The sequence below is a fragment of the Balaenoptera ricei genome, chromosome 3 (assembly GCF_028023285.1).
Source record: "Balaenoptera ricei isolate mBalRic1 chromosome 3, mBalRic1.hap2, whole genome shotgun sequence".
In the NCBI taxonomy this organism is placed as follows: Eukaryota; Metazoa; Chordata; class Mammalia; order Artiodactyla; family Balaenopteridae; genus Balaenoptera; species Balaenoptera ricei.
In genome coordinates, this window is record NC_082641.1 from 61,833,421 (window position 1) to 61,856,074 (window position 22,654).

General features: G+C 37.8%; 2 protein-coding genes across 2 annotated transcripts in view; both read right to left on the reverse strand.

Annotated features, from left to right (window-relative positions):
- The window catches only part of TBCA (tubulin folding cofactor A), a 100,673-nt gene that overhangs the window by 36,581 nt on the left and 41,438 nt on the right, over positions 1-22,654 (reverse strand). The window lies entirely within an intron of this gene.
- On the reverse strand, positions 5,456-5,974 carry LOC132363675 (large ribosomal subunit protein uL11-like). Its single transcript, XM_059919365.1, has one exon. The coding sequence runs from the start codon at positions 5,957-5,959 to the stop codon at positions 5,462-5,464; it is 498 nt and encodes a 165-aa protein (XP_059775348.1). The 5' UTR covers positions 5,960-5,974; the 3' UTR covers positions 5,456-5,461.

Below are 22,654 nucleotides of genomic sequence, written 5' to 3' on the forward strand. Positions count from 1 at the left end.
AATAAATAAAATTCAAAAATTCAAAAAAAGTTACTGTGCTAACAGTTTTAGAAGAGTGAAATTAATAAAAATAAAACTATTAATTGAGTTTGTAAAGCTGTGCAACCCCATTATATTATTACACAATCATAATTTGTCATGAGTATTTAAAATATATAAAATAGTTTATTAATTCAATAAGATATTTTTAAGCATCTATTTTGTTTTTGGAAATGTACCATGTTTTAATACAGCTATACTGTCTTCTTTTTAAAGAGTTATGGGAAATGATCACCACAGCAACATTATAAAAAAGTATACAGAGAAAAGCAATTATATTATTTTCTCAGGTAAATGTGGTATTTATCAGCCTAAATCCATCTTAAGGAATAAAATCATTCCTTACTTTTACTTCACATTTATAGGAAAAAAAAAACCTTTTTTTTGGCCACAGCCATCGGCTTGTGGGATCCTAGTTCCCTGACCAGGGATCAAACCCAGGCCCTGCGCAGTGAAAGCGCAGAGTCCTAACCACAGGACCGCCAGGGAATTCCCCATAGGAAAATTTTATAACTCCAAAAACTCTGGCTCTTTCCCCAGATTAGGAAACATAAACAGGCAAGAACATGAAAAAGATACTCACGCTTTCCAAAAAACTTTTTGGAGTTATATAGTCAATATAGCCCAAACACAAACTTCAAGTCTAACTCACCCAAACAGACGTACTTAAATGATAGTATGTGATTTCGTAATAATGAAAAAGTAAAAGAAACAAAGATAAGATACTTGACCGTGTGAAACTTGTAAGTACAAAATACACAAAAATGAAGACAATTTTTAAAAACATAAGTAGAAAAGATAATATACTACATTCATGCTAATAACATGAGTAAAGCTAAAGTAAAGTATAGTTATAATATACTATATTCATGCTAATAACATGAGTAAAGCTAAAGTAGTGTTAAGTGTAGTTAACCAGGTAAAGCTTCAAGTTTTAAGATTCTAGAGAAAAATGTGGAAGAAAAATTACTGAGCCAAGAACTTTAAGGCTTACAATCTACTTTCAAGAGTTCATACCCTAACAGTCCTCCTCAGTAAAAGAGACAAATGTTTAGTAAAAGTTACTTTTCTACCAAAACCATGCTTCTAGTACAAATACTGAAGAAAACATGGACAAAGCAAGAGATTACGTATATTTTTTATTAGAATAATGCATTTTGAAACTGCAAGCACATCTACCCTCTGATATGTAGATAGTGTCCACCTTTACCTAATTTAAAGAGATTTCAATTTCTTTCTTATTAAGTAAGAAAAAAAGCAAGAAAAGGGCCTCGGAAGAGCCAAAATTAAGGTCAAAATTTACACTAAAGTTTATATATATGATTTATAGGAGAGATCTTCATGTCCTCATTCAGAGCAGTTACTCTTTAAGTCTATTTCTACAAATTCAGTTTCTTATAAATTTACATAAAAATTTGGTTTCTTGTATTTTAAGGTAATAGATGAGAAAGGGGAAAACTAGTGCCATAGACAGGCATGCTGATAGAAGAAGTAATGATAGAAATCTCACTAGGGATGAGAAAGAAGACCCATATAAAGCAAGGCAGTTAGGAGCACTTCAAGGAGAATATAAAGGCCTCAGCAACCTGATAATCCCCTGAAGTGGTCTTACCTTTACTTATAATAAAGGACAGCGATAAATTTAAGTATTAAAAAAGATTAAACGAGGAGCAGCAGGACCAGGAAGGGTAAAGAGGAAAAAAAAAAAAAAAAAAGTTAAATGATATGCTCTGTTTAAAAACAAAAACTTTTAACAGAAATTTAAATGAGAAAAAACTAATACTCATGGAGCTACGTCTGGTTGTGTTCCACTGGAACGGTCAGGAGGTAGTCTTCTTGAAGGGCCTTACTAAAAAGCTTTCCCTTCCTTGGTCCATTAATCACAGCCAAATTTCTGGTTCTTAGGCTCAAAATTTATTTTGTAAGCCCACCAAGAGTAGAAGCATGTCTTAAGGGCAGAACAACGTTGATTAATGAGGCTGATGTATAATGCTAGAATGCCAATTTATTGACATACAGTGAGGAGCACAATTGTTACTGGCACTAGAAAAAAGTCTTTTTCAAAAGGCAAGCCCACTCTCTTATGATAGGCAGACCTATGCGAAAACCCATAGCCTTACCAGAAAATTCATTGGTGAGTATGGTACCAAAAGAAGGAAAATTAGATAAACAGAATTATTTCATAGCTTAAGCAGTTTTCAGTCTTTTCTTGGAGCATTAGCATTCTAAGCAGGTGTCTCAGAAGCTCTCTTTGTTTTCTGTTGTTTTATGTGCTTGAAATCTTTTTAAGATTTCTTTTGGAGGGGAAAAAAAGTTCCATTGCTAAAAAGTAAAGTAAAGTAAAACTACTGTTTTACTTAAAGGAAACAGGGTGGTCTTACAAACAGTAAAACTATACTCAGAACACCCCCATCTCCTGGACAAGGCTTTAGGTGGACAAAACCGATATGTACCCTGTGATTTTCTTTATTTTGCGCTTTCACTGTTGACCAAGCTTCCTTCCTATTAATACACTTAACACACTTTTTGTGGAAAAGATAATCCAGTCAATCAGTTAACAGTCTAGTCTTATAAGACTAGAACCCATTCTCTCTTTCGGACATCTTTGTGTATCCTTATTATGACCTATTAAATATTGCTTTCATTTTATCCTCTGAGATTAAATCTTATTTCCAGTTTCTTAGGTAATATTTTAATATAATCCTAGGTATTAATAGTGGTATATAAACTATTTTATAAATGTTTCCAGTCAGAATGGTTAAACTGAAATAGTTTTTTGGTGTTTTTAAAAAAGTAAAACTTGAAAGTTTGACTATTCAGTAAGACTCCATCCTTAAGGCTGTATTCAGCTGAGATGTTGTAAGGAGTTGAATAGTGTTGCCCAAAATTCATGTCTACCCAGAACCTCAGAATGTGATCTTATTTGGAAATAGGTTCTTTTTTTTTTAAATTTATTTTATTTTTGGCTGCATTTGGTCTTTGTTGCTGCGTGCGGGCTTTTCTCTAGTAGTGGCGAGCGGGGGCTACTCTTCGTTGTGGTGCGTGAGCTTCTCATTGCGGTGGCTTCTCTTGTTGCAGAGAAGGCTTCTCTAGGCTGTGCAACTACTGAGCACGGGCTTCAGTAGTTGCGGCACGTGGGCTCAGTAGTTGTGGCGCATGGGCTTAGTTGCTCCGCAGCTTGTGGGATCTTCCTGGACCAGGGCTCAAACCTGTGTCCCCTGCATTGGAAGGCGGATTCTTAACCACTGCGCCAACAGGGAAGCCTAGAAATAGGTTTTCTACAGACATAATTCATTAAGATGAGGTCATACAGGATTGGCGTGGGCCCTAAGTCCAATGACTGGTGTCCTTATAAGAGACACACCAGGAAGAAGGCCATGTAAAGACAGAAGCAGAGACCGGAGTTATACTGCCAAAAGCCAAAGAAAATGGAGGATTGCTGGCAACCATAAGAAGCTAGAAGAGGCAAGGAAGGATGGAGGGAAGAGCATGATTTGCTGACACCTTGATTCCAGACTTCTAGCCTCCAGAAACGTGAGAGAATAAATTTTAGTTGTGTTAAGCCACCCAGTTCACAGTAATTTTATATTGGCAGCCCTACGAAATTAATACAGATGTTAACACAAGCTGAATTGCTTCTTTTTCAAGAAATATTTGTGGAACACCAATGCTTTAAAGGGCTTGAATTCCAGTGATCTGTTGTTACTAGGAGGGAACAAAACAGAAACCTTCCAGTTTCAAGTCTTAGAATGTTTTCACTATACCATATTCTCCTATCCGTATGTCCATCCATCCATCCATCCATCCAATAGTTACCATATGCTTACACTGTGCCAAGCAGTGGGCAATGAACAAGATAAATACTATCCCTTCCTTCACAGTGACCTTCTCTAGTCTCACTCAGTAGGTTGTGGAAGTCCTTCCATGTTAATGCATACAGCCCTATAGCAGGTATTTTTTAATAACTATATGTATGGTGTTTCACTGATTGCATGCAGCAGATTTTAAGCAATATCTTATTGATGAAAACTTAAATTATTTCCAATTTTAAAGTATTATTGTAAACACTGAGATGAACATAATTGTACATACATCTATACCCTTGTCTGCATATCTTATTTAAATGAAAATCGTAGCATGGCTTCTAGGTCTAAGGGTATGTGCATTTAACTTAGTGATATGTATTGCCAAATTGCCCTCCATAAAGACTGTACCAACTGACATTTGCATCAACAGTGAGAAGAGAGCCCATTTCTCTCACCAACACTTGGTATTGGTGTTTTCATTTATGCCAGTGTTATAGGTGACCAATAATATCATAGCTGTGCTTGTATTTTTGTGATTATTAGTGAGTTATAGTCATTAAGGGTACAGTCTGACTTTCTGAATTTGAATGCTGGTTCCACTGGTTCAGGTTACTTAAATTCTTGGTGCCTCAGTTCCTCAATGGTAAAGCAAGGATAACAACAGTATCTGCCAATATTAGTAGCTGGGAGAATTAAATGGGTTAATATCTATGAAGTACTTACAACCATATGTAGTTCACAGTGTTATTATTATTTCATGTCATCCAATTCTCCTTTCTTTGTATGTAAATTTTCTGTTTATATTTTTATCTATCTTTATGGTGGAGTGTTCATCTCTCTTATTAATTTGTAAGAACTCTTTTTATATTCTAGATCTTATCCTTTATCTGGCATGTAGTTGGTAAATACTTTGCCCAATATGTCGTTTGTTTTTCCATCTTATTTGATTTTTCTTCCTTTTACCTCCTTTTTTGTTCTGTTCTCCTAGAGAAATTTTATTTTATAATGTTTATATAGTCAGGTCTATCAATCTTATCTCTATGGCTTCATGATTTATGTGGATAAGAAAGCACTTTTCACAAAATATAGTATTATAATTTAATGGGAAAGTGAAAGAAAGACAGCTAACATTTTTGTTTTTCTTGTTTAGGAGGAGAAACTTCTAGAAGACTTGAGAGGTAATTTCTTGGTAGAGTCTCATTAATTTAATATTCAGGGTGGGTATTACTGATAGATGTGGAAACCTATTACAATCTTTTTAAAGAAAAAATGAAAACAATTAGTGATTTGGGACATTACTAAAAACATTTTCTAGAGTTATAGTTCTCCACAAAGAGTGACTACAAGTCTCCTGTTTCAGAACTTCTCTCAATCTTAAACATTTTCTCTATAAGCAAATGGGTGTCTAGATCCTATGAAATCATATATATAGATTTTACATATTATGAAGAAATTTTGGTTACTGATATCCTAGATACAAAGGATCACAACATGGAAAGACAGGCTCTTAACTGAGGTACTCAACTTTCATTCGTTGGCAAATGCCAAATTAGAAACAAAAGTTTTTTTTTTTTTCCACTGGTTGTCAAATAACACTTTGTTTTTCTTTGCAGTTCTTAACTAGCTGGGCATTCCACCGCACCACTGTTGATGTCATCTAAGATGTCATGAGGGTGGCAGCCATCAACATTGCAGCCCATAGACTGGGCAGTCCCCAGGATCTTTTTAATGGTTCCAGAGAGTTCTCTAGCTAAAGATCGATGCTGCATCTGTCGGGCAATGTTGATAATCTCATCAAAAGTGATGTTTCCACTGTGCTTAATGTTTTTCTGCTTCTTTCTGTCTCTTGGCGGTTCCTTGAGGGCTTTGATGATCAGGGCAGAGGCAGAAGGTACCACCTCAGTCTGGGCCTGTCGGTTCTGAATGGTCAGTTTTACTGTAATCCTCAGACCCTTCCAATCACCAGTTGCCGTGGTGATGTCATCACCAACTTTCTTTGGAGACAGACCCAGGGGGCTGATCTTGTGGGCCAGGGCAGACGTGGCACCGACTTCCCCACCGGTGCACCTCAGGTACACGACTTTGATCTCGCTGGGGTCGAACTCAGGTGGCATGGTGGAGACGGCTGGTGTCGGATGAATCCGGATTTGGGACGACTGAAGAAAGTTGCACCTTGGCCTCCTCCGAGCCGAAAGCCGAAAGCAAACATTTTTAATGCATATAATTTGCTCAATTTTCCTCTCAAGGGAATTAATTTTTCAAAGGAAATTTCATTATGTTTACCTAGGCATGCCTCATCACTCTAGTTCTTTTCAGCTCTGTTCTAATTACAATCCAAATTTTGCATCCTTTGTGAATTTTCTTGCATGCCTTCTCCCAGGTAATTAATATGATTTAAATAAAATTGTATTTAATATAACACCTATGGCACCATGCAAAACACCACCTCCAATTCAATATGATGCCATCATTACCTTTGGTATGATCCAACTGCTAGTTTTTAGCCCATGTTGACAACTAACAAGAACTTATTTTAATTTTCCTAAAATACTATTAAATATTCCAGTGAAAATTAGATATTAGCTTCCTGCCTACTGAATATGAATTTTGTAATTCTACTCTATTAAAAAGCTAACACAATAAGGGCATTCAAGTTTATTTGGCTTAATTTGTCCTTCACATACCCATATGCTTATTGTTCATTCTTCATTATTCCGTACACACTTTACATACATTCTAAAGGGCAAACATGAGAAGCCCAGTTTTATACGTCCTACTCATAGGTTTGCATTAAAAACAAAACAACAGACTGAACTGCCCTGGAGCCTGAGGGGAGGGTGGCCTAACTGAAGCTGCCGGCTCTGGAGGGGCCCCACCAGCTGAAGCTGCGACAGTCCTGGGGACCACGGGCCAGAGGGCAGACAGGAGAAGCAAGAAGAACTACAATCCTGCAGCCTGTGGAACAAACGCCACATTCACAGAAAGAGAGACAAGATGAAAACGCACAGGGCTATGTACCAAATGATGGAAAAAGATAAAACCCCAGAAAAACAACTAAATGAAGTGGAGATAGAAAACCTTCCAGAAAAAGAATTCAGAATAATCATAGTGAAGATGATCCAGGACCTCAGAAAAAGAATGGAGGCAAAGATCGAGAAGATGCAAGAAATGTTTAACAAAGACCTAGAAGAATCAAAGAACAAACAAACAGAGATGAACAACACAATAACTGAAATGAAAAATAAACTAGAAGGAATCAGTAGTAGAATATCTGAGGCAAAAGAAAGGATAAGTGACCTGGAAGACGGAATGGTGGAATTCACTACTGTGGAACAGAATAAAGAAAAAAGGATGAAAAGAAATGAAGACAGCCTAAGAGACGTCTGGGACAACATTAAACACAACAACATTTGCATTATAGGGGTCCCAGAAGGAGAAGAGAGAGAGAAAGGACCCAAGAAAATATCTGAAGAGATTATAATCGAAAACTTCCCTAACATGGGAAAGGAAATAGCCACCCAAGTCCAGGAAGCGCAGAGAGTCCCATACAGGATAAACCCAAGGAGAAACACACCAAGACACATAGTAATCAAATGGGCAAAAATTAAAGACAAAGAAAAATGATTGAAAAAAGCAAAGGAAAAACGACAAATAACATACAAGGGCACTCCCATAAGGTTAACAGCTGATTTCTCAGCAGAAACTACAAGCCAGACGGGAGTGGCATGATATAGGTAAATTGATGAAAGGGAAGAACCTACAACCAAGATTACTCTACCCAGCAAGGATCTCATTCAGATTTGATGGAGAAATCAAAAGCTTTACAGACAAGCAAAAGCTAAGAGAATTCAGCACCACCAAACCAGCTCTACAACAAATGCTAAAGGAACTTCTCTAAGTGGGAAACACTAGAGAAGAAAAGGACCTACAAAAACAAACCCAAAACAATTAAGAAAATGGTAACAGGAACATACATATCAATAATTACCTTAAACGTGAATGGATTAAATCCTCCAACCAAAAGACACAGGCTTGCTGAATGGATACAAAAACAAGACCCATATATATGCTGTCTACAAGAGACCCACTTCAGACCTAGGGACACATTCAGGCTGAAAGTGAGGGGATGGAAAAAGATATTCCATGCAGATGGACATCAAAACAAAGCTGGAGTAGCTATACTCATATCAGATAAAATAGACTTTAAAATAAAGAATGTTACAAGAGACAAGGAAGGACACTACATAATGATCAAGGGATCAATCCAAGAAGAAGTTATAACAATTATAAATATATATGCACCTAACATGGGAGCACCTCAATACATAAGGCAACTGCTAACAGCTATAAAAGAGGAAATCGACAGCAACACAATAATACTGGGGGACTTTAACACCTCACTTACACCAATGGACAGATCATCCAAACAGAAAGTTAATAAGGAAACACAAGCTTTAAATGACACAATAGACCAGATAGATTTAATTGATATTTATAGGACATTCCGTCCAAAAACAGCAGATTACACTTTCTTCTCAAGTGCACATGGAACATTCTCCAGGAGAGATCACATCTTGGGTCACAAATCAAGCCTCAGTAAATTTAAGCAAACTGAAATCATATCAAGCATCTTTTCTGACCACAATGCTATGAGATTAGAAATCAATTACAGGGAAAAAAAAAAAAGTAAAAACATAAACACATGGAGGCTAAACAATACATTACTAAATAACCAAGAGATCACTGAAGAAATCAAACAGGAAATCAAAAAATACCTAGAGACAAATGACAATGAAAACATGACGATCCAAAACCTATGGGATGCAGCAAAAGCAGTTCTAAGAGGGAAGTTTATAGCAATACAAGCCTACCTCAAGAAACAAGAAAAATCTCAAATAAACAATCTAAACTTACACCTATAAGAGCTAGAGAAAGAAGAACAAACAAAACCCAAAGTTAGCAGAAGGAAAGAAATTATAAAGATCAGAGCAGAAATAAATGAAATTGATAGCAAGAAAACAATTGCAAAGATCAATAAAACTAAAAGCTGGTTCTTTGAGAAGATAAACAAAATGGATAAACCATTAGCCAGACTCATCAAGAAAAAGAGGGAGAGGACTCAAATCAATAAAATTAGAAATGAAAAAGGAGAAGTTACAACAGACACCGCAGATATACAAAGCATCCTAAGAGGTTACTACAAGCAACTCTATGCCAATAAAATGGACAACCTGGAAGAAATGGACAAATTCCTAGAAAGGTATAATCTTCCAAGACTGAACCAGGAAGAAAAAGAAAATATGAACAGACCAATCGCAAATAATGAAATTGAAACTGTGATTAAAAATTTTCCAACAAACAAAAGTCCAGGACCAGATGGCTTCACAGGTGAATTATATCAAACATTTACAGAAGAGCTAACACCCATCCTTCTCAAACTCTTCCAAAAATTGCAGAGGAAGGAACACTCCCAAACTCATTCGATGAGGCCGCCATCACCCTGATACCAAAACCAGACAAAGATACTACAAAAAAAGAAAATTACAGACCAATATCACTGATGAATATAGATGCAAAAATCCTCAAAAAATACTAGCAAACAGAATCCAACAACACATTAAAAGGATCATACACCATGATCAAGTGGGATTTATCCCTGGGGTGCAAGGATTCTTCAATATACGCAAATCAATCAATGTGACACACCATACTAACAAACTGAATAAAAACCATATGATCACCTCAATAGATGCAGAAAAAGCTTTTGACAAAATTCAACACCCATTTATGATAAAAACTCTCCAGAAAGTGGACGTAGAGGAAACCTATCTCAACATAATAAAGGCCATATATGACAAACCCACAGCAAACATCATTCTCAATGGTGAAAAACTGAAAACATTTCCTCTAAGATAAGGAACAAGACAAGGATGTCCACTCTCGCCACTATTATTCAACATAGTTTTGGAAGTCCTAGCCATGGCATTCAGAGAAGAAAAAGAAATAAAAAGAATACAAATTGGAAAAGAATAAGTAAAACTGTCACTGTTTGCAGATGACATGATACTACACATAGAAAATCCTAAAGATGCCACCAGAAAACTACTAGAATTAATCAATGAATTTGGTAAAGTTGCAGGATATAAAATTAATGCACAGAAATCTCTTGCATTCCTATACACTAATGATGAAAATCTGAAAGAGAAATTAAGGAAACACTCCCATTTACCACTGCAACAAAAAGAATAAAATACCTAGGAATAAACCTATCTAGGGAGACAAAAGACCTGTATGCAGAAAACTGTAAGACACTGATGAAAGAAATTAAGGATGATACAAACAAATGGAAAGATATACCATGTTCTTGGATTGGAAGAATCAATACTGTGAAAATGACTACACTACCCAAAGCAATCTACAGATTCCATACAATCCCTATCAAATTACCAATGGCATTTTTTACAGAACTAGAACAAAAAAATCTTAAAATCTGTATGGAGATACAAAAGACCCCAAATAGCCAAAGCAGTCTTGAGGGGAAAAAACGGAGCTGGAGGAATCAGACTCCCTGACTTCAGACTATACTACAAAGCTACAGTAATCAAGACAATATAGTACTGGTGCACAAAAACAGAAATATAGATCAATGGAACAGGACATAAAGCCCAGAGATAAACCCACGCACCTATGGTCAACTAATCTATTGCAAAGGAGGCAAGGATATACAACGGAGAAAAGACAGTCTCTTCAATAAGTGGTGCTGGGAAAACTGGACAGCTACGTGTAAAAGAATGAAAGTAGAACACTCCCTAACACCATACAGAAAAATAAACTCAAAATGGATTCAAGACCTAAATGTAGGACCGGACACCATAAAACTCTTAGAGGAAAACATAGGAAGATAACTCTGAGATAAATCACAGCAAGATCTTTTTTGATCCACCTACTACCGTAATGGAAATAAAAACAAAAATAAACAAATGGCACCTAATGAATGGGAAAAAATATTTGCAAACGAATCAACAGACAAAGGATTAATCTCCAAAATATATAAACAGCTCATGCAGCTCAATATTAAAAAAACAAACAACCCAATCCAAAAATGGGCAGAAGACCTAAATAGACATTTCTGCAAAGAGGACATACAGATGGCCAAGAAGCACATGAAAAGCTGCTCAACATCACTAATTATTAGAGAAATGCAAATCAAAACTACAATGAGGTATCACCTCACACCAGTTAGAATGGGCATCATCAGAAAATCTACAAACAACAAATGTTGGAGAGGGTGTGGAGAAAAGGGAACCCTCTTGCACTGTTGGTGGGAATGTAAATTGATACAACCACTATGGAGAACAGTATGAAGGTTCCTTAAAACACTAAAAATAGAATTACCATATGACTCAGCAATCCCACTACTGGGCATATACCCAGAGAAAACCATAATTCAAAAAGACACATGCACCCCAATGTTCATTGCAGCATTATTTACAATAGCCAGGTCATGGAAGCAACCTAAATGCCCATCGACAGACGAATGGATAAAGAAGATGTGGTACATATACACAATGGAATATTACTCAGCCATAAAAGGAATGAAATTGGGTCATTTGTAGAGACGTGGATGAATCTAGGGAGCGTCATACAGAGCGAAGTAAGTCAGAAAGAGAAAAACAAATATCGCATATTAATGCATATATGTGGAACCTAGAAAAATGGCACAGGTGAACTGGTTTGCAGAGCAGAAATTGAGACACAGATGTAGAGAAGAAACGTATGGACACCAAGGGGGGAAAGCAGCGGCAGGTGGTGGTGTGATGAATTGGGAGATTGGGATTGACATATATATACTGATGTGTATAAAATGGATGACTAATAAGAACCTGCTGTATAAAAAAAATACTAAAATTCAAAAAAACAAAGATGTTAAAAAAAAACCAAAACAACATAAAACAGGATTATCTCCACTTAAAAGAAATTCTCAAAGCAGAAATTCATCCATTTAAAATAAACTCTGATTGTGCAACCACTACTATGTAGCACTTAACTAGACACAGTCCAACAGAGGTCAAGTTGGCTCTAAGTTAAAAAATCTAGCTGGAAAAGAAAAAATTTAAACACAAGGAAACAACTGTTTTCTTTACCTTGACAATGCAGCCTTCAAACTGTCACTAGAATTCCTTTGCTTTACTTAGATAATTCAATAAACAGACACAATGTCTATAGAATTCCAAATTTCTCAAAAGGATATTAAAGACCCCCTGGCTGTATTTCTCATTTTATACTCCATGCTTTTTTGTTTGTTTGTTTTTGTTTTTGTTTTGGCTACATCTTCGTTTGGGTCTTTGTTGCTGCTCGCAGGCTTTCTCTAGTTAGGGCGAGCGGAGGCTACTCTTCGTTGTGGTGAGCAGGCTTCTTATTGCGGTGGCTTTTCTTGTGGAGCACGGGCTCTGGGCGCGCGGGCTTCAGTAGTTGTGGCACGTGGACTCAGTAGTTGTGGCTCGCGGGCTCTAGAGTGCAGGCTCAGTAGTTGTGGCACATGGGCTTAATTGCTCCGCAGCATGAGGGATCTTCCTGGACCAGGGCTGGAACCCATGTGCCTTGCATTGGCAGGCGGATTCTTAACCACTGTGCCACCAGGGAAGCCCCAACACTCCATGCTTTTTACACAACTATCATAATGTCCATAAAATGTCCCAAGTATATCCAACTCATTTCCTAAATGGAGATTTTTATCTTATTTCTTTTGCTAAGAGAACACGACTCCCCTTCCCAATCCTCAACTCCTCATCTCGACCACTCACTCAAGATCTACTTCAAATGTCATTTCTTCCAGGAAGCCTTCCTCAACTCACCCAGCAGAATTTTAAACTGATTTCTTATCCAAATAACTATAACCAAAATAGTTGTATCTTGATGACAATATACATCTACATAATGCTTTACAGTTGAGCTGCTTTCACAATAGTATCTAAATTAATAGTCATCCTGTGTCAGTGCATTAAAAATCATATAGATGATGAATATTAGAGATCTATCCAACATTCTGTAACAGAAACAGTGGAAATTAGTTGTGCCCACTTAAACTAAAGGCATATGTATATAAGGTTTCTGAAACCTAGAAAGGACTTTTGGAAATATATGAGAATAACATCTCCAAAAGTTTTCTAAAGATATAGCTTATAATTGAACCGTTTTCCTGTTTGTTTAAACCAATAGCTACAGCCACTCCTGAAGTTTTTGACATAAATATGAAAAAGCTCATGTCACTAAGGAAACTATCAAAAGTCTATCTGCTAGGTGTGAACACTCACATTTGCAGATCTGATTCTTAGACTGAAAGTATGACCAAAAGCCTTTGTTAACAACGACAATAAAAACAAAAAGCAGGCAGTCCTTTCCTTACTAAAACATGAAAGGCTAGTCATCTCCAGTGACTGTTTTCCAGCTTTCTTTGGCAAACAGTGCATTATTTAAGTGTTAGCAGTGGCATTATTTATGTGATGGGAATTTTAAAGAAAGTAGAGTATTCCATAAATCAGCTTATATAAGAAGTAATTTACCAATTCTCCTACTCAGGTCAAATAAAATTTAAGCCAATGGAATGTCAGGAGATCTGGGTTTTAGTTCTAATTCTTGACTACTTTGTAATGTGATCTTGGGTAAGCTGCTTAATTTCTCTGGGTCTTAGGTTCAACATCTGTAAAATGAGGGGGCTGGACTAGATGATCCCTAGGGTATGTTGCAGCTCAAAAATGGAAAGGAAGAAACACATCTTAAATTCATTTTATTAACAGTGGAAATCAAACCATCAGCAGAGACTGATAATTTTTTCTATTTATTTACAAAGCTGATAAATAATGTTCTGAAACTGACCCTAAAATGCTTAGTTGGGTTTTCAGGTCAATAAATCTAGCACTTAAAGTTTAACTATCAATTTCTCTTCTCTTTACTGATATATCTTTCATCCTTAGGTCTCAAAAGTTGCCATAAAATTTCTTGTTTCTTTGCAATTCATGATATAATTCATCCCACTCTGGTGTTTCATCAATTTAACGGTTCTAATTGCCTTATTATCTGCTCTGGTGCAGTAGTAAAGCCTCTGAACATTTCATTTACCTTACCAACAAGAAATCCCATATATCTCAGCCTTAAGGATATTACCTCTACCTCTTGGATGAGCAGAGGCATGAAGAACTTAAGCTCTCTGGAAAGCCAATATAATCTATCATTATTTAACTGTTTGTCAATGTTTATGCCTGTCTCAACTCACATTTAATGGGGCTTTTTATTGTTATTTTCCACTATAAAATTTTGAAGACACCTAAATGTCACTAATTCCCTTCTAAGTTTAGCATGTCTATTGCAATGTTACTTACCTGGGAGACACAGTAACATGGTACAAATGAATGGGCTATGGAGTTAGGCAGACTAACTCCAAATCTTAGTTCTGACCTTTGCTATTTATATGACCTTAAGCAAGTTACTTGCCTCTTTGAGGCTGTTTCCCCAAGTAAAATAGGAAGACTAACTACTCTACAACACTGTAGTGAATATAAAGTAAGTACAGTTCCTGGTCTAATGCAGCACACATAACAAGTATTCAGTAACTGTTACTCATGTCCTTCCCATACCAAGTGTTCTCACTTGCCTGTGATTCTGTTTGTTGAGCTGGCCAGTTTGAAAATAGATTTTAGTCACTAGCTACTTCTATAGGAGTGTTTCCAAATGGCTGGTTGTAACCCATTAGTCAGGGTTCTAATCCATGACTCCTGAAATCAATTCAGCGGGTTTTGGTCAGCACTGTTTTAATGGAAGAGAACAGAATGGAACTGGAAATATCAGAGTACATTATAAGTGCTAAAAATAGGAATATTTCATTAAACTTTTGTTCCAGTTTTATAAGTGTGTGTGTGTGTGTGTGTGTGTGTGTACTGTGCCATGATGCAAAAAAAAAAAAAAAAAAAAAAGTCTATTTCTTACTCTGGATTGGATCAAAAAAGTTTGAAATACACTGCTCTATAGAGAAGGTCAGTTATATTCAGTTGGATCACTTCCGTTCCCTGCCCATCTTTTCCAGGGAATGTCCTACTAAGACCAGCATTTCAGTATCTCAAAGTCAAGAAGCCCACCAGCACTATTCCCCTACAGAAAACAGTTACATATATATTCCTGAGGTTACCTACATTGTTAATAAGACCAAGAGGCAGAAATGATACCCTTAGAAATACTTTTCTTAACTACTCATCAAATCCTCCTTTCATATTTTGCTTCTTTTGAAACACAGTAGCAAGTAAAAGGCTCCTTGGGGGCCTTAAAAAAATAAAAATAAAAAAAGATACTAAAGAAAGTTACAACTAGAAACCCAGTTATTTAAATAAGAATTCAACATTAAAATCTAAAATGTATTCCATAACCACAACTCCTTCAGTAAAATACATTAATCTTTTGGGGAGAATATTTTATCTTTTAAAGCAGATCCAATTTTTTTCTTTCATTATCAATTTTTTTTTAATACTTATTGGAGTATAGTTGATTTACAACGTTGTGTTAGTTTCAGGTGTACAGCAAAGTGAATCTGTTATACATATACATATATCCACTTTTTTTTTTCCTAAGATTCTTTTCCCATATAGGCCATTACAGAGTAGTGAGTAGAGTTCCCTGTGCTATACAGCACGTTCTTACTAGCTATCTATTTTATATATAGTCATGTGAATATGTCAATCCCAATCTCCCAATTTATCCCTCCTTTCCCTTATCCCCTGGTAACCATACATTTGTTTTCTACATCCATGACTCTACTTCTGTTTTGTAAATAAGTTCATTTGTACCCATTTTTTTTTAAGATTTTTAAGATTTAAGATATTTTAAAAATATCATATGATATTTTTCTTCCTCTGTCTTACTTCACTCAATATGATAATCTCTAGGTCCATCCATGTTGCTGCAAATGGCATTATTTTGTTCTTTTTTATGGCCAAGTAATATTCCACTGTATATATGTACCACATCTTCTTTATCCATTCCTCTGGTGATGGACTTTTAGGTTGCTTCCCTGTCCTGGCTATTGTAAACAGTGCTGCAATGAACATTTGGGTGCATGTATCTTTTTGAATTATGGTTTTCTCTAGATATATGCCCAGGAGTGGGATTGCTGGGTCATATGGTACCTCTATTTTCAGTTTTTTAAGGAACCTCCATACTGTTCTCCATAGTGGCAGTACAATTTACATTCTTACCAACAGTATAGGAGGGTTCCCTTTTCTCCACAACCTCTCCAGCATTTATTGTTTGTAGATTTTTTGATAATGGCCATTCTGACTGGTGTGAGGTGATACCTCATTGTAGTTTTGATCTGTATTTCTCAAATAATTAGTGATGCTGAGCATCTTTTCATGTGCTTTTTGGCCATCTGTGTGTCTTCTCTGGAGAAATGTCTATTTAGATCTGCCCATTTTTTGATTGGGTTATCTGTTTTTTTGATATTGAGCTCATGAGCTGTTTGTATATTTTGGAGATTAATCCCTTGTTGGTTGCTTCATTTGCAAATATTTTCTCCCATTCTAAGGGTTGTCTTTTTGTTTTGTTTATGGTTTCCTTTGCTGTGCAAAAGCTTTTAAGTTTAATTAGATCCCATTTGTTTATTTTTGTTATTATTTTCATTACTCTGGGAGGTGGATCAAAAAAGATCTTGCTGCTTTTTTCCAGTGGTGGGGACGGAGGTGGGCCTGGCAGGTCCGCATGGCCTTGGGGCTGGAGCCCAGGTCCCCGACCGCCCCAGCGCCAGCCTCCAGACAAGCCCTGCGCCTCCGTCCTGGGTCACAGTGGCCGGAGGTGCACCCGGGTCCGCAGGACAGGTGGGCACAGAGGTTGCTTGTGTTGGGGTGGGGGGTGCGGCGAGTTTCCGGCACCTCCGCAGAGCATTGCGGGTCCGGGGCTGGGGGCACCGCAGCTTGCTATGCTCTCTGCACTTTCCTGGCTCTGAAGCCTCGAGAACACAGGTAGGCAGCAGTAGTTTAATGTGGAGTTTGCCTGCTGGGAACTAGAGGTCTGCTGGGGTCTCAGTTCTTGACTGGCCCCGGAACATGAGGTTGCCAGGCATATGATGGCAGCAGGTAGGGGAGAGCCGCTGGTGCAGTGATGAGCAGGAAAGAAAGGACACTGGCTGTTGGCCTGTGAACCTAGGCAAGAATGACCAGCCAACACAATCCAGACCAAGGTCCGTGGGCCCAGCTCGGTCCTGTGTGGCTGGTCAGTGGAATAGACCTGCAGGTGTGGCTCTTGTCACTCTAAGACTGGCTTCAGGACAGATCCTGCTGATGAGCCCAGGGCACCGCCCTCAGTTCTCCAGGAGAGTGCGCCCGAGTGGAGCCAGGGGGGTGTGCCCAACTCACAGCACAGCGGTCACGCACGTCCAGTCTGCTTGCAAGGGCAGTGGGGAGCCGGGGGAAGTCATGGCCTTGGGAATGTCCTCTGATGAAAAAGAACCTGCAAGCTTATAAAATAACTTTTGTGTGGAATGTTGGTGTGTTGAAAAGCAGTTCTGTGTACTTTTCCCCTTGGTGTGGATCAGCAGTGCTGAGGCAGCAGGCGTGACACAGAAGTGTGAGCAGAGACGGTCTGGAATCCCCAAACTCCAAGGAAACTAAAGGTGACAGCCAGCCTAGTGAAGAGGACAGGAGTTGGGGGCGGGTGGCGGTGGGGCAGGAAGGCGCCCGAAGGCAGCGGCATCCCATCTGTGGTGGCGGCAGCCCAGCAGGTGCCCCTTGTCGCAGGGACCTAATCCTGGCTCCAGCTGGGTGGTCAGGGGAGCTGCAAGGTCTTCTGGGTGAGCAGACCCCACAGTCCTGAGCTGTTCTTCGCTGTATTTGGTCATCTCCCCCCATCCAAGGGGAGAAATCTAGATGAGGTTTAAGAATTAGTGCTTTAAGAATGTGGATCTCATAGTTGAAATCTTGGAACACGTGTTTTCAACACAAGGTGTTAAAGTGAATGGAAGGATTTAATGCCTTTTCAAGGAGCGTGTCTCCATGTGGGCAGAACTAGAGAATAAATGGGTCTTAAAAAAAAAAAAAGATCTTGCTGTGATTTATGTCAAAGAGTGTTCTGCTTCTATTTTCCTCTGAGAGCTTTATAGGGTCTGACCTTACATTTTAGGTCTTTAATCCATTTTGAGTTTATTCTTGTGTATGGTGTTAGGGAGTATTCTAATTTCATTCTTTTACATGTAGCTGTCCAGTTTTCCCAGCACTACTTACTGAAGAGACTGTCTTTTCTCCATTGTATATTCTTGCCTCCTTTGTCAAAGATTAGGTGGCCATAGGTGCGTGAGTTTATCTCTGGGCTTTCTATCCTGTTCCATTGATTTATATTTCTGTTTTTGCGCCAGTACCATACTGTTTTGATTAATGCAGCTTTGTAGTATAGTTAAAGCAGATCTAATGTAAATGGAAGTTGGGGGAGGGCTGTTAGGGAAGGTTTTTTCAAGAAAATGATGTCAAAGTTAGGATTTGATGAATGAGTAAGAATTAGCAGAGCAAAGAAGAGGGAAAGGGTATATGACAAGAGTAGCAAGCAGGGTGGCACCATTTTAGGTACCAAGAAGAGCACAAAAGATTCTAAAGTGAGAGAGAATATGGAAAGTTGGTTTGAAAATTAAGTAAGGCTGATTCATTCGGTGTGGAGGAGAAGAGCAGCAAAAGATAAACAAGAGAGTAAGGGTCCAGAACATAACCTTATAAGGTCATACTAAAGAATATGGATTTTTCCTAAATGTATTTAACAGACGTATCAGGTGAGTGACCTACTCAATCATATTTGCCTTTTAAAAAGATCATTATAAAAAAAAATCACTATGACTGCAATATGGACAATGTAATAGAGAGGGGCAGGGCTAGGGCCAGGCAGATAAGGGGAGTGTGATCGTAACACAGGAGAAAAATGGTTGTGGTCTAGTCAAGAGTGGTGGGAATGAAGAGATATAGATAAAATTGATGATTATTTTAACCAGGGTGAATAATGGATGTGGGAAGATAAGGGAGCAGGAGAATCCAAAGGTAACTGGGCAGATGGTGGTGTGGTAGTGCCAGTGCCTCAGATAAGGAGACCAGGAACAATGTGGGAGAGAGAAAATATAAAATTAGGACCTTGTTATACTGGAGGTGCCTATGTGACATTAAAGTGGAAATGTACAGAGGTACCCAGACCTGGAGTTCAAAAGGAAGATATATATGAGGGAATCAGGAACATACTGATGTAACTGGGGTCATAGGAGTGAAGGAGGCTGCTCATTGGAGTGTTTACAAAGTGAAAAGGGAAAAAAGCCCCAGGTAGAGCCCCAGAGAACATCTGAGAGAGGGTAAGCTACAATAATGCAAGAAGTATTGACACAACTGTCTTTTGTTAAAATTGGTGTATAATTGATATATAACATCATTATATTAGTTCCGGTGTACAACATAACGATTCAACATTTATATGTATTGCAAAATGATCCCCACAATGCCCATCACCATTCAGAGTTACAAAATTTTTTTTCTTGTAATGAGAAATTTTACATCTGTCTTATTTACCACTATATCCCTGTAATGCAGACAGTATCTGTCATATATCAGTGGCTCAATAAATTTCTGTTACATAAATAACAAAGGAAGAAAAAAACAAAAATAAGACTGAGGAGGAGCAAAGAGGTAGAAGGGAAACCAGAGTACTGCAGTATCTCTGTAGCCAAGGAAAGAAAATAGGATAGAAAGCTTTTCAAGGAGGGGAAAGTAATTCTGTCAACTGCTAGTAAGTCAAGATAAAGACTGTTAGATATCATGAGTGACCTTTGTTTCACTGCTGATGAACTCTTTCTGACAAGTCTGGCTCCTAGGGAGGGAAATGAGATAAAGGTTTTTTTGCTGTTGATTCTTTAAGATATTAGTGACTTCAGCATGTTTGAATACTTTTTTGAATAAACTTGTAAAGAGATTAAAGAGAAAAGACAGACACTTAACAAAGGGATGGGATTCGGTACACAGATAGAATGATGCCTTTTTATAAAAGGTTAAGATCTTTAATTCTAAGAGGAAGTAATGAGTACAGTAAGAATAAAGATGCATGTAAATCTCTAGGTTTGATGGTGCTTGGAACACAAAGAGCATGTGATTCTGTCATTAGCCAGGGAAAACTTCAGGAAAGAAGTAATGATTAAGAAGAGACCTAAAAATTGAGGACTAAGTAAGTATTATTCAAAGCAGTATGCTGGGGAATGTTCTAGTCAGAGGAAACTGCATATTTAGAAAAGGGCTGAAGGGAGATTTTATATTAAATAATTGATTTTTTTTTTTTTTTTTTTTTTATGGAACAACATTGTTATATATTTTTAAGTGAGGAAAAGGAGGTTAGAACATAGAATATGCCATGTGATTTCCTAATTTGGGGGGAAAGTTTGAGGGTGCTTTTTTTTTTTTTTTTTTTTTTTTTTTTTTCACACACACACACACTGTATTTTATTTTTACAAGAGATAAATCGACTGACACCAAGCATTGTACATGGATGACCACAACAAAAGCAACGATGATTGCAATTACCAAACATGAAACACACTCATACTATGTCATAGTATTGACATTCAGTCCAGTAATCCTCCACTGTAACAGCTCCTTTACTTTGCAGTGAAAATTGATTTGTATATTCTTTGCCTCTGAGTCCTTGTGGAATTTTTTTTTTTTTTTTTTAAATTCAGACAGAAAGTCACAAAAATTATACTCATCCTCATCAGTTCACTCAGTCCCATGTAATTAATTTTTTTTTTTCATCTTGATCTTTTGTTAGCACTTTTATGAGTTCATCAGTTTTTCATTAGAGTTCTGAAAATGCTTATTCATTCAGTTCAGCAGTACAGTCCGTTACCAGAAACCTGTACTTGTCAGAGTCTTTTCCATGTATTTCTTGAAGATGAAACCCTTTTATAGGGAGATTAGCTTGAGCCTGGATTTAACCCTTGGTTAAACTTCCTTTACTCCTCAGGCTGCTGCTGATAAAGTTCAGGGAATACTTTCTACCCTGAGAGGCCACTCTAGTTATCCCAATCAAGACTCTCTCTAACAATTATGGATTAGAAATATTTGAAGAACTGAGCACTGATTCATCAGCCTGTCATTCAGCTATGAATCAAACACTTTTTGAATAACTACTAAGTTCAAGGCACCATCCTGGATTCTGAAGACTGCAAAGAGAATAAAGCATGTTGTGTCACTCTCAAGGAGCTTAAGTCCCTTCATGGGTAGAATAAGTGAAATGTTACCTGAGGCCCAGAGCCCAAAGCAAATATTTACAACTTCTTTCTACCCCTTATTCCCCGTCTTTCTGTTGTCTTATGTCTCTTCCATCTACATATCTCTCACTGATCCCTCTCCTTCTTCTCCCAACCTTGCTGGTCATAAAATTAAAGCGTAGAAAAATTTTAATATTTATTCTACTTAGTAAACGCTGTTTCATATTTCTAAGATCTTTAAACAAAAATCAGGTAATGTCAACATTTTATATTCTAAAGAAAAGAAAATAAACTAAGTTATTTCTGTAAAAGTTCCTCAATGACTTTTTTTCCCTATATGTCATTGGTCTCCAAGAAAATACAGAAGACATTTGGGGACTTAACATTTGAGGACTTAACTCTCAGTAAATACCCCAAAATGTTCACATAATATAATTTTAATTTTGCTGAAATAGTTATGGTTATGAGCTGTGTGGTATTCAGGAACAAGTCACCAATATGGTAAATGAGTCTGACAACTGTCCAGAATCCAATCTCAACGTAGCTGTTCTGTTCTTTCTTTTGTCTGTGTGCGTGATATAACTCTAGTAAATGAACTAACCACAAACCAACAAAAACCCATTTTGTTTCTTTGAGGAAAAAGAGCCAGAAAAGAAAGTCAATTGCTATTGGCAGTGATAATAGTAAGTAAAGGAATCTAAGAAAATTACGGCGTTCGCAAATCTGGGGGATTTGAAAAGATCTTGGAATACATTCCTTAACAAAACATAAACCGTCTATTGTATTCTCCTCCACTTCCATGCCATTTTCTAGCAACATGACAAATAACAGCCGGAAAATTAATTGGTCTGAGACCTGGAATAACTATCAGAGTTCTTAAAGATTTGATAATCAACTACAGAATTAAGGTATTTAATCACACCATTAGACTCAAAAGACTAGCTAGGAAAAATAAATGCCAGAGTCAAAAGTTATTGCCTTACTAAAGGATAGCATGTTAACGGTTAGAGGCATGGACTAAGAAACCTAAACCCTAGATTGGAGAGCCTATATTTTGCCGCTTAACATCTGTGTACCCTTTTGAAAGTCACTTAATTTCTGTTAGCCAGGTCCTTGCAGAAGCAGACACTAAGATGGGATTAAACTTGTGAGGATTCTGTCAGTGCAAATATCCATGAGAGAGAAAATGGGAAGGGAGCTGGAGAAGGCTGGGAGGGTCATCAGACCATGATGCAAGTCTGAGCCTGAATGAAAGAAAGAGTGAGGAAAGGTTAGGAGGAAGCATCCTAAACTGCCATACAGGGACTTCCCTGGTGGCGCAGTGGTTGAGAATCTGCCTGCCAATGCAGGGGACACGGGTTCGAGCCCTGGTCTGGGAAGATCCCACATGCCACGGAGCGACTAGGCCCGTGTGCCACAGTTACTGAGCCTGCGCGTCTGGAGCCTGTGCTCCGCAACAAGAGAGGCCACGATAGTGAGAGGCCCGCGCACCGCGATGAAGAGTGGCCCCCGCTTGCCGCAACTAGAGAAAGCCCTCGCACAGAA

What these genes read in the sequence shown, in the direction of transcription:
- LOC132363675 (XM_059919365.1), bottom strand. Translation starts at nt 5,959, where the DNA reads ATGCCACCTGAGTTCGACCCCAGCGAGATCAAAGTCGTGTACCTGAGG.